This window comes from Trichechus manatus, unplaced genomic scaffold, assembly GCF_000243295.1.
Source record: "Trichechus manatus latirostris isolate Lorelei unplaced genomic scaffold, TriManLat1.0 scaffold00100, whole genome shotgun sequence".
Lineage (NCBI taxonomy): Eukaryota > Metazoa > Chordata > Mammalia > Sirenia > Trichechidae > Trichechus > Trichechus manatus.
This window is the reverse complement of record NW_004444036.1, coordinates 5,416,089-5,430,038: the sequence shown is the minus strand read 5'-3', so window position 1 is coordinate 5,430,038 and position 13,950 is coordinate 5,416,089. Positions and strand designations below refer to the sequence as shown.

General features: G+C 36.2%; 1 protein-coding gene across 5 annotated transcripts in view; it reads right to left on the bottom strand.

Annotated features, from left to right (window-relative positions):
• CNKSR2 (connector enhancer of kinase suppressor of Ras 2) overlaps positions 1 to 13,950 on the bottom strand; it is a 281,133-nt gene that overhangs the window by 225,658 nt on the left and 41,525 nt on the right. For all 5 annotated transcript variants that reach the window (XM_004382841.1, XM_004382843.1, XM_004382842.1 and 2 more), the window contains exon 2: positions 9,281 to 9,444. In XM_004382841.1, coding sequence (XP_004382898.1) covers positions 9,281 to 9,444 — 164 coding nt within the window. The remainder of the gene's footprint in view (positions 1 to 9,280; positions 9,445 to 13,950) is intronic.

The following is a 13,950-nucleotide window of genomic DNA, read 5'->3' as shown; positions in this document are numbered from 1 at the left end:
TGTTGTTAGGTGCCTTCAAGTTGATTCTGACTCATAGCGACCCTATAGGACAGAGTAGAACTGCCCCATAGGGTTTCCTAGGCTGTAATCTTTACGGAAGCAGATCCCCAGGACTTTTCTCCCATGAATGGTTTCTTAGAGAAGCTCAAGTTATAAGAGCTTATTATAGAGGAACTTAATAAATCAATCTGTTAACTGATCTTTCACTCTGTATCCATTAGTCTCCATAAAAGATTAATTTATTTCTCTCTACATAACATTAGGCATCTCAAATATTTTATTAAAAAAGGTAAAAATAATTTTAACAATAATAATACAAATATTTTATAAATAAAAATCTGAAGGCAAAGTAAAAATACTTTGAACTTTCAAAATTCAAGAGATAGTAAAATTATTATTTTTAATATGACTCAGTAGTCATCTTCAGGTTTGTTTTTTAATAATTACATATAATTAATTTGGTTTTCAGATCTGAAGGTTTTACTCCAAAATTATTGAGCAGAAAGTTCAATGTTTCCTTTGCCAAAGTCTTAGATTAAAATTTTTTCCTAAAGTTTTAGTCAAAATTTTCTTAACTCATGCTTCTCCATTCCTTAACTTCATATTGTTACCACTTTCCCACTCCAGCCCAAAAACTCTGCATTACTATATCTAAATCACACATTACCACTTGCCCAAGTCGACTCTGACTCATGGTGACCCCAAGTGTGTCAGAGTAGAACTGTGCTCCATAGGGTTGTCAGTGGCTGATTTTTTGGAAGTAGATCGCCAGGCCTTTCTTCCAATGTGACTCTGGGTGGACCTGGACCTCCAACCTTTCGGTTAGCAGCAGAGCACATTACCCATTTGCACCAACCACAAATTACATAGGATGTCAAATGATCAATCTTATGTATGTCAATCTTTTCCCACTTAGGGAAAAAATGCAGTGGGGAGGCTTGAATAAAACAATTTATTCTTAGTTCTGAATTTTCTGACTTGGAAGATTTTCAGTCGCTTAAATTTATTTTTGTCAAACCTTGTTGACTATGCTTTCTTTTGAAATAAAGTAACTTCTCATGCGTTTAATAATCCTTTCAATTTTAAAATAAACTGAATATCATGATAAAATAGAAACAATTTCTCAAACTATATGTGCTATCCTATGCTATCCTATGCTGTTAGTTCTTTGCTCTCCTCTTTTCCTTGAAAGTTCTCCTATCCTTAATTCTTTTTGGAGAAAATATAATTACTATATTAGACTTCTGAATGTAAGGAAAAACATTCTGATTCTGAAATAGACTGGACTTCCTAACTCATCTGTGTCACTACCTTGTTGTGTGAACTCACTTCTCATTTCATTACTCTAGGCATCTCAGTTTCTTTATTTGTGAAATAAGTAAATTTTGACTACATACATTCTAAAGTCTCCTGTAGCCATGTGAATCTACGAAAATTTGATCATATGATAAGAGGTGAGCAATGTTAATTTAAATCCAAAAGAGCACAGGTATTAAATTTCTATTCTATTCTACTTTTGAGCACCTACTGCATGCCAGAACATATTGTGTTCTGAAAATTAACAAAATTTAAAATCAACAGAGTAAGTTTAAAATAGGTCTGTGAACTTACAGCTAAGGTCAAAACCAACAGCCCTGTGAGTAGTATTCATACCTTTAAAAAGATAAGATAAATTTTCTCTATTGCTCTGGTTTGGTTTTCATCAACTTCCTACTTTTTTTTTTTAGCTAACAGTACACAAAAGGTTCTAAAACTTTAGCTGGCTTCAGGGTTCTATCCAGCCAATAATGATTTTCCCTTCCTCTGAACTTCTGTAACACACTTGCAGTATTTCTCATTTCAGAACTAAATCAAATATTTCCTTATATTTTACCCCAGAATTTCACATTTGTATGCCTTGTCTTTCTACCTACTAAAAGTGAAAGCTTCTATTTTACGTTGTTTTGTATCCCTCTCAGTATCTAGCTCTAACAACTGATAAATAAGCTAAATGTCTTATGTGTAAATGCATATTTCAAGAAGTCTAATAATCTATATAACAATTTTCTCTAAATATCCCATGCTGATTTTAAAAGATCTCATGTTGTTATAGGTCTAAAGTTTCTCTTAAGCTTGGTTTGGATCCCCTAAGCTTTGCAGGGGTTGACTGAAAAGCCATATATACCTTTTAATTCAAACGTCATTGAGGTCTGTTGTAAAAGACTGAAGCAAAGGTCAGTTAAGTCCAGTATTTACTCAATGTTATAGTCAGCACCTTGTGATATTGCTTAGACTTTTTCTTGAGTTAAAGAATGGTGGACCAAAAATTAGGGAATAGAAAAACCTCTGGACAAAACCTGATTAGGAAACCTACTAAAGAAATATACTATGTGAAGTAGAGATGAAAAATGGGGAAGACAGAGGAATGCAATGGCAAGAAGAGAGAAAAGATATATAGCAAAGGATGGAAAGAGAAATTCTTAAAACTTGTCCTAGTTAACAAATACAACTAGTCACCACTGATAACCTAGTTTTTTTTTTTTAAATTAGAAGAGTATTAAAATAGATTAGAAGCTCATCCATATATAACAGTGTCTGTGTGGTCCTATTTTAATAAAAGGGATGGATTAATTGACCTCTCAAGTTAATTTTTATCATTTCAATTGTCAATTTTAAGTAGCTCACAATCAATTACTGCCAACACAGATACCTTCCTTTGCTCTTTCTTTCATGAAAATAGATGGTTTGTTGTAATTCACTAAGTCATACTTCCTTGTCTACTATTTTAAAAATCTACAAGTAGATGAAACACCCATTTGCTTTTGGGCAGGGTTATACAGATGTAAGGAGCCATAGTGGCACAGTGGTTAAAGAGCTCGGCTGCTAACCAAAAGGCCAGCACTGGAACCCACCAGCCACTGTACAGGAGAAAGATGTAGCAGTTCGCTTCCATAAAGATTTACAGCCTTGGAAATCCTATGCGGCAGTCCTACTCTGACCTATAGGGTCACTATGAATCAGAATCAACTCGATGGCAGTGGGTTTGATTTTTGGTTTTATACAGATGAGCGGTACTATCTCAACTTTCTTAAAAAAACAGGCTTTTTTATTACACATTTACTTTTTATTAGCTATTCTCAGGAAAACTAGGCATTACTATTGGTATAGGGAGGACTACAATAAGAAAACAAAAGTTTGGGTGTGAAATGTGCTGAACTGCTTTCTTTGACCTATATGTTCATATTTGTTCATATACCTGTCCATTACCATATCTATCAGGAACCAGTCATAACTCTAGATTGATTCAACACAGCCAGTCTCATCTTAATGAATTAGTGCTGAGTTCATACTGTTTTTTTCTTTCGATTTTATGCATGCAAAAGCATATGAAAGAAAGAAATGACAGAATACATTTAACATTTTTAAAATATCCTCCAAAACCAAAAACCAAACCCCGTCGAGTCGATTCCGACTCATGGCGACACTACAGGACAGATTAGAACTGCCCCAGAGGGTTTCCAAGGCTGAAAATCATTATGGAAGCAGACTGCCACATCTTTCTCCTGCAGAATGGCTGGTGGATTCAAACCGCCAACGTTTGGTTAGCAACCGAGTGCTTTAACCACTGTGCCACCAGGGCTCCTAAAATATTCTCACTAGTGGCAAATTCTCACTAAACACTTAAGTAAAAATAATCAGTACTGGTACCACATAGCTTACAATGTCAATGCTATTTTATTCAAAGCTCTTAATTTGAATGCATCACATAGCAGGTGTTTAAGTTTATTATACTTTTGCTTTAAAAATATGAGTGAGTCCTAAAAGGCTTGCTTTAATGAATTTTTTTTTTAGAAAATAAATTATTTTGCAATGAATGAGCCAAGCAATTATGTTACAAAGAAAGAAACAACTCTTAGCAATTGCAAACATCAAAATTTTCATGCAAAATGTCTATTATATGAAAAGTATATGAAGAATGAAATGAAAACCGTTCTTTTACTGTCATAAATGATTTACTTATACTTCCCACTAAAACATATAGTCAGAGCATAAATTAAGGGCTGTACATGAAACTATGTATATTTTATTTATGCTTTTACTCTTCCACTTAATATACTTTGCTGTCCACAAACTGAGTTAATATATTTAGCTATACTTAACAAGCTAGGTTAATATACTTAGCTTGAAAGAGTTAATACACCTCCAAATCATGAACAGCGTATTGCTTTCTAGGATAACATGGTGCAAACAACATAGTTAATGCTTAATAAATATATGTTGCATGAATGAACAAGTGACTAAATAAACCTTTGATTTTCATCAGCTGCCATAATATTTATTCCCCATCAGGATTAACTTCAAGACAAGCCAGATAAAAATATCTATAGCACACTTTAAAAAAAACAAGAGGAATTTGGTAATTTTTCTGTGTCTCCCTTACACTAGAAACAGAAACTTCACAGTCAGAGGCTGTGTAGCCAAGGGAAAAATTTCTAGTTCTCAGGAAAAAGGAAGACAGTTTCATTCACTCAGACATCATTAGTTTACCATTCTCTGTGTGCTAAAGATTGGGTTGAACACTGAAGAAAAAACTACAAATTGGACAAAGGTGTCTTCCTTTGAGGAGCCCACCAAGTATTGGAGGACCCAAGAATCTGAGCAAAGAATCATAATATAATATGATACACTCTGTACCAGCCAAATTAAAATTCTCATTTTTATCTGAACACTCCACACTTTTTCACAATTCTGTCTTTGCACATATTTCTTCTGTCCAGATAACTTTTCCTCAGCTTTTTTGTCTGTCAAACATCTACACATCCTCCAAGACCCAATTCAAATCTCATCTACATTTCCTGAATTCCTCAGCAGTGTTGACCATTTCCTTCTGTATGCCCCCTGGAATTTTCTTTAAATCTGTGCTGTCTTTTAATGACTGTAGTCTTTCTTACTGGACTGTACACATCTTAAGACCACAGACTATGTCTTTTCCTTCTTTATATTCCCAGTGGTGACTGAGTTGCTGGGCGGAGGGCTATGGGGACTGTGGTCTCGGGGAACATCGAGCTCAATTGGCATAACACAGTTTATAAAGAAAATGTTCTACATTCTGCCTTGGTGAGTAGCATCTGGGATCTTAAAAGCCTGTGAGCAGCCATGTAAGATACTCCACTGGTCTCACCCTTTTGGGAGCAAGTGAGAATGAAGAAAACAAGATACAAGTGAAAGATGAGTCCAAAGGACTAATGGACCACAATTACCACGGCCTCCACCAGACTGAGTCCAGTACAACTAGATGGTGCCCAGCTACCACCACTGACGGCTCTGACAGGGATCACAACAGAGGGTCCCGGACGGAGCTGGAGAAAAATGTAGAACGAAATTCTAACTCACAAAAAAGAGACCAGATTTACCGGCCACAGAGACTGGAGAAATCCCGAGAGTATGGCCCCCAGACACCCTTTTAGCTCAGTAATGAAGTCACTCCCGAAGTCCACCCTTCAGCCAAAGATTAGACAGGCCCATAAAACAAAACGAGACTAATGGGGCACAACAATCCAGGGACAAGGACTAGAAGGCAGAAGGGGACAGGAAAGCTGGTCATAGGGAACCCAAGGTCGAGAACGGACAGTGTTGACATGTCGTGGGGTTGTTAACCAATGCCATAAAACAATATGTGTACTAACTGTTTAATGAGAAACTATTTGTTCTGTAAACCTTCATTTAAAGTATAATAACATTAATAAATAAATATATTCCCAGTGGCAGCACTGTTTGAGCATGGTAGTAGATGAATAAGTGTTGAAAGAAGAAATAAAGTAGATGTAGAAAAGAAGTAGAAAAGCCAGTAGAGTCATTACAGTTTCATGAGACAAGACATAGTTCCCATTACCAACAGTACAACTTCTGGTCAAGTCAGCTGAGCTTGCTGATGAGGCATCTCACCTCCTGATTTTATAATGGCATTTAGAAGTAAATCAGAATTCACTGCTCAAAAATTTGCTTTATATTCACTGGAAAACATCTGTTGCATAAACTAGAAGATACCTACACTTCTAACTTGCTGATGTATAGCCATTAGGAAGTGGTGAAAAGGTAGTTTAATATTTGACATCTTTGGGGAATGTGTCCCAATTTATTGCTGAATAAAAGCATAAAAAATGAATTTAGTGTTTTGATTTATTTTTTTCTGTGTTAACTTCCAGAACAGTTCAACCATGTAATGTTTTCCCAAGAAAATGAAGCAACACTATGCTGCTTAAACCCAGATCTGTAGAGCAATTAAAGCTCAACATATGAAGGGATTTACAACAGCTGCATGGCTCTAACTTAGAAACGGTCAAGACATATCTATGATGCCATCCTTTTAAATAAGTTTAGGTCAGGAGAACTTTGTTTATTAAAGTCTAGACTTTAATCATCAAGATTCTTTCCTTCCTCAAACTGGCAGTGTGGGAGGCCCAGCACATAAGTGGTTCATCTATAAGGAGCCCTGCTTATGAAACATACTCCCTGGACTGTGAGCTCTGACATACCCAACTACTACAGTTAAAGAAGATGTGGCAAACAGGGTGTTGCCAGATCAAATGCCCATCTGTAAGCTACTTCTATTGCACCTTCATGGCTACTCTGACTTGGATTTGGAGACCAGTATGCTACAAACACTTGTGGGCCCTACCTCACCCTGAGTATTAGTTTTTATTTCAGGAATGATTTCTAAGACCTGATTCAGATAAGAGAGTGCAAGTATGTGATCTAGTCTGAACTGATTTCTCTTATTTCAGGAATAGGGAAATAAGAAGATCCCCAAACTACTATGTGTAAAATTCCCACTTTCAAACAATATTTATTGAACATCCATTACTGCCAGTCATTTGTGCTACACACTAGGCGTTCAATAAGCACAGTCACTTTTCCTGCACACCTTACAGTCTAGCAGAAGAAACAGACATTAAACTTATAAACACACACATAAATATATAATTACAAAATGAGATGAGGGTTAAGAGAATAACAGTGGGAACTAATTTTAGACCAGGCAAGGATAAGGGAGTGATCAGGTAATGTCTCTCTGAGGAAACAAGGTAAGACTGAAGTATAAGTGGGAGGTACTATTCAACCAGTCTGGTTTTGGATTATACCCTTCTTTGGAAACTGTTCGCAGTCAAGTTCCCCCCACCCCTGGTTTATCCTACTGGCTTTTAGTGAAATTTAATGACATTATTGACGCTCCTTAATGAAAACCACATTCCCCTATGCTTTTGTGACAATTCTTTCTTAGTTGTCTTCATGCTTATCTGACTACTCTGTAAGCCTCCTCTGCAGGCTCTTCCTCCTTTCCAACTCAAATGTCAGGCTGCACCCTTCATTCTTTATACTCGACAGGCCCTCCCCAGGTGATCTCCTCTCTTTCTATGGATTCAATTTCTGTATCTTCAGCCGTTTCTGAGCTCCAAACTTATATGTTTGACTGTCTAATGAGTATCTCTTTCTGAACAGCATACAGATACTTCAAATTCAACAAATTCAAACTCAACTTCTATTCCCACCTAAATCTACTCTTGTTGTTGTTACTGCCTATCTTGAGTATTACAGAATTATGTATTCTACCTCTGAAGCTCGAAAAGATAGACTCTCAATTTCTCCCATATTCACCGTATCTTCTCTACTCCTATTGCCACAACCTTAATTCAGGGCCTACTCATTGCTCACCTAATTTCAAATATTTCCTAATCGTTCTCCCTGTCTCTAGTTTGTGCCCACTCCACTTCACCCTTCTCATCAAACTTATCTTTTAGAACAAGTATTTGATCATTCTTAGATGAGTCTCCAATGCCCACACTAGGATGAACAAACCTCATTTAAAGGTGTTAAAGGCACTTTACTGTCTGCCCCCATTCTATCTTTTGAAGCCTAATTTCCTGCCACAGTTTCCCAGTTATTTTTATCATCCCAAATAGCTCACTATTTTTAAAACATGCCATGCATGCTCTTTATTCTGGGTACCTGTGTACGTGTTGTTTTATCTACCTGGAATGCCCTTCTCCCTCTTCCTCCACCTACCAAACATCTGCTCTTCCTCCATTAGGCTGCTTAAAGATCACCTACTTTAAAATGAACTCATCTATCTTTGTCAAAGCTAGTTACTTTTTCTTCCTTGCTCCCATAATACTTAGCTCATACTATTATTTTAGTAAGTATCCTACAGTATTGTGATTGATTACTTGTATGTCACTGCCCCCTTCTAGGGTTTTCAGGAGGGCAGGAACTAGGTCTTATTCACATCTGACACAACAGGAATAACACAGTACTAAATGTATTAATTGATTCTTGAATTGAATTGTGTTTAATTATCTGCTCATTTCTAATTAATCATCATCTTAATAACAGTTACTATTTATTGAATGACTACTATGTGCCAGGTACTGAATCAGACACTATACAAACACTACCTCATTTACTTTTCACAACAACATCAAGAGGTGGTTGTTATTATCTCCGGTTTAAATAAAAGAACTAAGGCTATGGGGAAATTATTTGCTCTCAATTTTCAGTAATTGACTGAGCCAAGATTCAAACCCAGATTCTCACATGATAAAGTTCATATTCTTTCTCTATGTATCTCTGGTCCCCTAACAAATATCTGGAATAATTTTTAAAAAATCAATCGGGTTAATGTCAGCTTACCTAACATGAAAGAAAAAAATGTATATTCTAATTAGAATATCTAATGTACTATCAGAATCTTGCAGGAAGATTACTTTGACATTATCTTGTATAACTAGGCATTGCTCTTTTAACACACAAAAGTAACCATGTAATGCACAACATTAAATTTTCATTAGATATATACATAAAGAACACTCAAATAATTTGATTATTTTAGGGATGATTTTTCTAAAATAAGATTTCTTAGTATTTGTGATACTAAGTCAAGACTTTGGGAAGGGAATGGACTCCAAACTGATTGTATACAACTGTATATTTCAAATGCTGCTGCAAAAACTCCCTTGGTGATCTCTAACTTAAGTTTTTCAAGTACCTAAATGTAATGTCACCAGGTGAGTTGTAATTTCTTTAATTTGTAATTTAACACTGTAGAATATACCAGATTACAAGAAGGGGGAAAATACCTCATCCAGTTGATTGAGAATTTGGGGATTTGTTTTTCTACCTGCATTTAAATGACTAAAAGAGAGAAAGAAGGAAAAGGAAAAGGAGGAAAGAAATAAGGGGGAAAAGAAAAGGCAAGAAAACAACACAAAAAAGGTTTCCTTTCTCACTAGTTTTATATCCTTACCAGTGCACACAGAAGGTCAACTGCTTCCAAGATCAGTTCCTGATGGCCAATGCGGCTGACCCCCAGATCTTCCAGTTCCTGGTGTGTAATACGTAGCAGCTGGTCCCCACTAATCTTCTCCCTCTCAAAGTTCTTAATATACTGCTGCAAACAGTCATCTAGACCTACAAAAGAAAAATATGGAAGACCAGAATGAAAACAGTTGCACCAAACAAATAAACAAAAAGCAAGCATTAACCCCTACCATGTAGAAAGTTAAGTCCATTTCCACTCTGGACTAGTTCAGCCATTATTGGATCTCTTCTCAGTAGATCTCCTTGCTGTCTGTTTCACAGAAACAGGCATAAATTCACTCATACTTGTTCCACTGCTTTCAAACTTATCTGCATTCCATTCCTTCTTTAACCCCATTTCTGAGGAAGAGCTTTCCTTACTCCCTATATAAAGCCAATGTATCTTCCTGTGCTCTGAAATCCCATTTTTGGCCATCTTAACACTACTTCAATTAAACAATAGTCGCTCTGTTTCAACCACTTCTTATTCATTAACTCCTATGTTCAAACCTCTGCCCTTTAAAAAAAAAATCTTTCCTTGATTTCTTTGATCTCGTGTTCCCAACTAGTCTGTCATTCCCTTCATAGCTAAGCCTCTTACCTTTATTTCCTTACCTCCATTGCACCCCTTAATCCACTAGTATTTGAATTTTACCTCTACTACACTCTTGAAACTATCTTTTTCAAGATTATCCAGGCCACTTCATAAGTGATTGGCCAGGCTATAGACTGAGTCAGCCTCTATAAATGAGGCAATTAGCAGAAACTTAAAGGTCTTGATTATATCAAAGAGGGAGATGAAAGGCCATAATGGGCTACATTAGGGCTGAAATTATAACAGAGCAGAAACTATAAGTAGAGAAACAAGTTTAGAACAAATGTGCAAAGAGAAGCAAAGTCCCATAACCGAGATTATGCAGCCATTGAGAGAAGAAAAGAGAGTCACAGTCCTAAAAGCTGCCTGGTTTCTGATAGGGTCTAGTACCAGGCCACACATGTCCTTATTATACTCTCAAACTTTATTAACGTAACTTGAGTTACCTTGTAACCTCTCTACACTATCTTCTTTTTCTTTCATTCTCTACTGGTATGTATATCATTCTCTCCTGGGTCTCGTACCTCTTTGTCCATCCCTTCTCAATCCCCTTTCTGAACATTTTCTCCAACACTCCTAAAATGCTTCTCTCTCTCTCATATATATATATATGTATATATATATATATGTATATATGTTTATGTGTATATATATGTCTGTGCATATATACTTATATATACATATATAATTTCACATAAAACCCACTGCCGTGGAGTCATTTCCGACTCATAGTGACCCTACAGAACAGAGTAGAACAGTCAGTCCCATAAGGTTGCCAAGGCTGTCAATTTTTACAGAACGAGACTGCCACATCTTTCTCCTGCGGAGCAGCTAGTGGGTTTGAACCGCCAACCTTTTGGTTAGCAGCTGAGCATTTTAACCACTGAGTCACCAGGGCTCCTTAATACCACATTATTTGTAAATAATCAATGACCTCATAATATTTTAGAGTTTTGACTGAAAGGTCAAAATCATTATCTCAAATCTATGTATAAAGAAAATATGGTCCAGAAAGAGTCATTGACAAAAATCACAAAATGAATATATAACAGGACTAAAGGCCTGAACCTCACGAGTCTAAGATCTATGCAGCATACATGTAGTAATTAAAATCCCTCTCACTCACTCATACAGTATGAGAAATTCTTTAGTGACTACATGGCTAGTCTTAACAAGTTGTACTTATTAAGTAGCTATAATGAGAACCAATACATATCCGCTTTAAACTATGTTACTGTATACCCTGTTTTCTTAATATTCTAAGCTCTAATGTTGCAGGAAATTATTTCCTTAGGTTCCACCAAAGTTTGCTCTTTCTCCCTGACATATTAGTTTTTGTTCATAAGTAAAATTTGTAATTTTCACTTATAAATTCCTACCTATCCGTCTACCCTGGAGCCCTGGTGGTGCAGAGGTTAAGAGCTATGGCTGTTAACCAAAAGGCTGGCAGTTCAAATCCACCAGCCACTCCTTGGAAACCCTATGGGACAATTCTCCTGTGTCCTATAGGGTTGCTATGAGTCAGAATTGACTCGACGGCAAGTGGTTTTGTTTTTTATCATTCCACCCAGAGGTGCCTTGGAAGAAAGGCCTGGTGATCTACTTCTGAAAAATCAGCCATTGAAAACTATACGGAGCACAGTTCTACTCTGACACATGGGGTCAGCATGAATCGAAATTAAATCAAGGTAACTGGTTTTACTGGATTCATTGTTCTTAAAAAAACATGCAGAAAATAAACTTTGAGCCAAGCTCTAAACCTTACAAATTTACTATGGAGAAAATAATCGTTTTTGTCAACGAAACACTGAAATATATACAATTTTGTCTGATATAATATTATGCCTTAAAACAATCAACAGGAAAGTTTGAAATCATTACTCCTGCATGTGTCTCTAACTTTTTCAGTAAACTATACTGCTTTCTACTATCTGCAGGGAAGAGGAATGAACATGATTACAGTTCTAGAAAGAGGTTCCAAAAATAATGGAAGAGTCAAAAAATTTACAAAATGAGGACAATTGAGAGATATTCTTAAGGATGCATAAGTTTCCATTTAATCAACATTACAGAAAAAAGCTAAAGGAAAATAAATACATAAATAAATCTAATATAAGATGTGAAAATAGAATATGCAAATTACTATATTTAGTGTTCAAAAATCTCAAAACTCCCCTTAAAATACATTCTTTCTTTGTGTGGAGGATGACTGTATCCCTACTCCAGGAAATTATACCATTCATATCATTATATATATATATACCATTTATATCATTTTATACGTAAAACACGTACTCTTATTTAAAAACAAAACACTTATGTTCACAGCAAGTGAGAGGTCTGTTGCCACTATTTACTGTGAAGAACAAAGATCAACATGTGCAAATATGTGAGGACCTATGTTCGTTCTGCAAAACCAGTTTAGGAAATTAAAGTAAACATGCATAAACTGAACATCTTTTTGCTTACTCATATACACGAATGATAATTCAAATACAAGACATTACTTTTAATCTAGTTTTCAGTTCCTTCACATTACTGACATTGCTTTTTTTAAAGATCACCAATGATCAATATCACCAGATTCAACTGCTTCCTCTCCAATCTTATTCACACTAAGCAATGTATTTCTCTATCTCTACCAGTCTTTAAACCATCTCTGAGGACTCCCCAATTTAATCTCTTGCCAATCAGTGAGACAAATAATTTCTTCATTCAAAATAGTTCTTGTTCTGTTCTTTCATTTCTGATCCCACTGTCACTGTACAGCCTGCCCTGATGCATACCTAGCTGCTGTCCCTGGCATCAGTCCATCCAGTCTATCACTGCCAGATCTCAAAAACACTCTTTAATCAAGCCATTTTCCAATTCAAAAACTTCAGTGACGCCCTCCTACCAAAAGGATGAAATTCAAATATATATGTGTATATATATATATATTTAACTTTTAAGGCTTTTTAAAACAATCATTTCCTGGATGTCAGTTTTCAGATAGCATTCGGGTTTTATCATATCTACTTTAGACAATAAAACCATTTTCTAAAATATATACAATCAGAAAGCTCATAAAATCATGCATTTTTTCTACAAATAAACCAAAAACCAAACCTTTTGCCATGAGTCGATTCTGACTCATAGCGACCCTATAGGATAGAGTAGAACTGCCCTATAGAGTTTCCAAGGAGTGCCTGGTGGATCTGAACTGCTGATCTTTTGGTTAGCAGCTGTGGCTCTTAACCACTATGCCACCAGGGTTTCTGAATCTTACATAGAACTCATCAATATGATGTCTCGCCCAATGCTAATTCATGAGAAAATAATTTGCCTAATCTTGATGAACCTTAATACAGCTGTCATCTTCTTTATTATTTTCAATGTCTAAACAACATTGTTGAGTATGAAGACATGCCAAAAATTGTTTCAGCAACGTGAATTTTGAATTCTATAAAAAATTGTACATTCCAAGGGGAAAAACAAGAATCTTGTATCCAAATGTCATCCAGATGAATTCTGAAGGAATAGTATCAAAAAGGATTAATGAGTCATCTTTGTTAGGGTGCTGGGAGAGATTTCCTTCTCCAGGGAGGACATGTCCTTCGGCAGGAGGGAGCTGTTCCCCAGGTGAGGAGGGGTGGAAAAGGTGGGGACAATCCATGAGCTGTGCCATTGAAAAGGGTAAAACTTGTTGATCCAACTTAACTTCTGGGGACACATCTAATCTTGGATCATCTCAGCCCCAGACTTCCCTTAATGCTCTTGTTTTCCTCAGAGTTAAACCAGGTTCATAGGTCAATAACCGCCTGCTCCTATACTACCACCACAGTACAGATCTCCACATGACTTTTCTCTCACCAATCAGCTTGCTAGCTAAGGAATTCCTCCCTTCCTGTCCCAGTATCAGGATCCTCACCCTACTGCTTTTCCAATTCCTGGTATAAACTTTCATTTATTCATTCAACAAATATTTATTGAATGTCTATTTATGGACCAGGCATTATTCTAGGGGTAGGGATAAAAAGGTG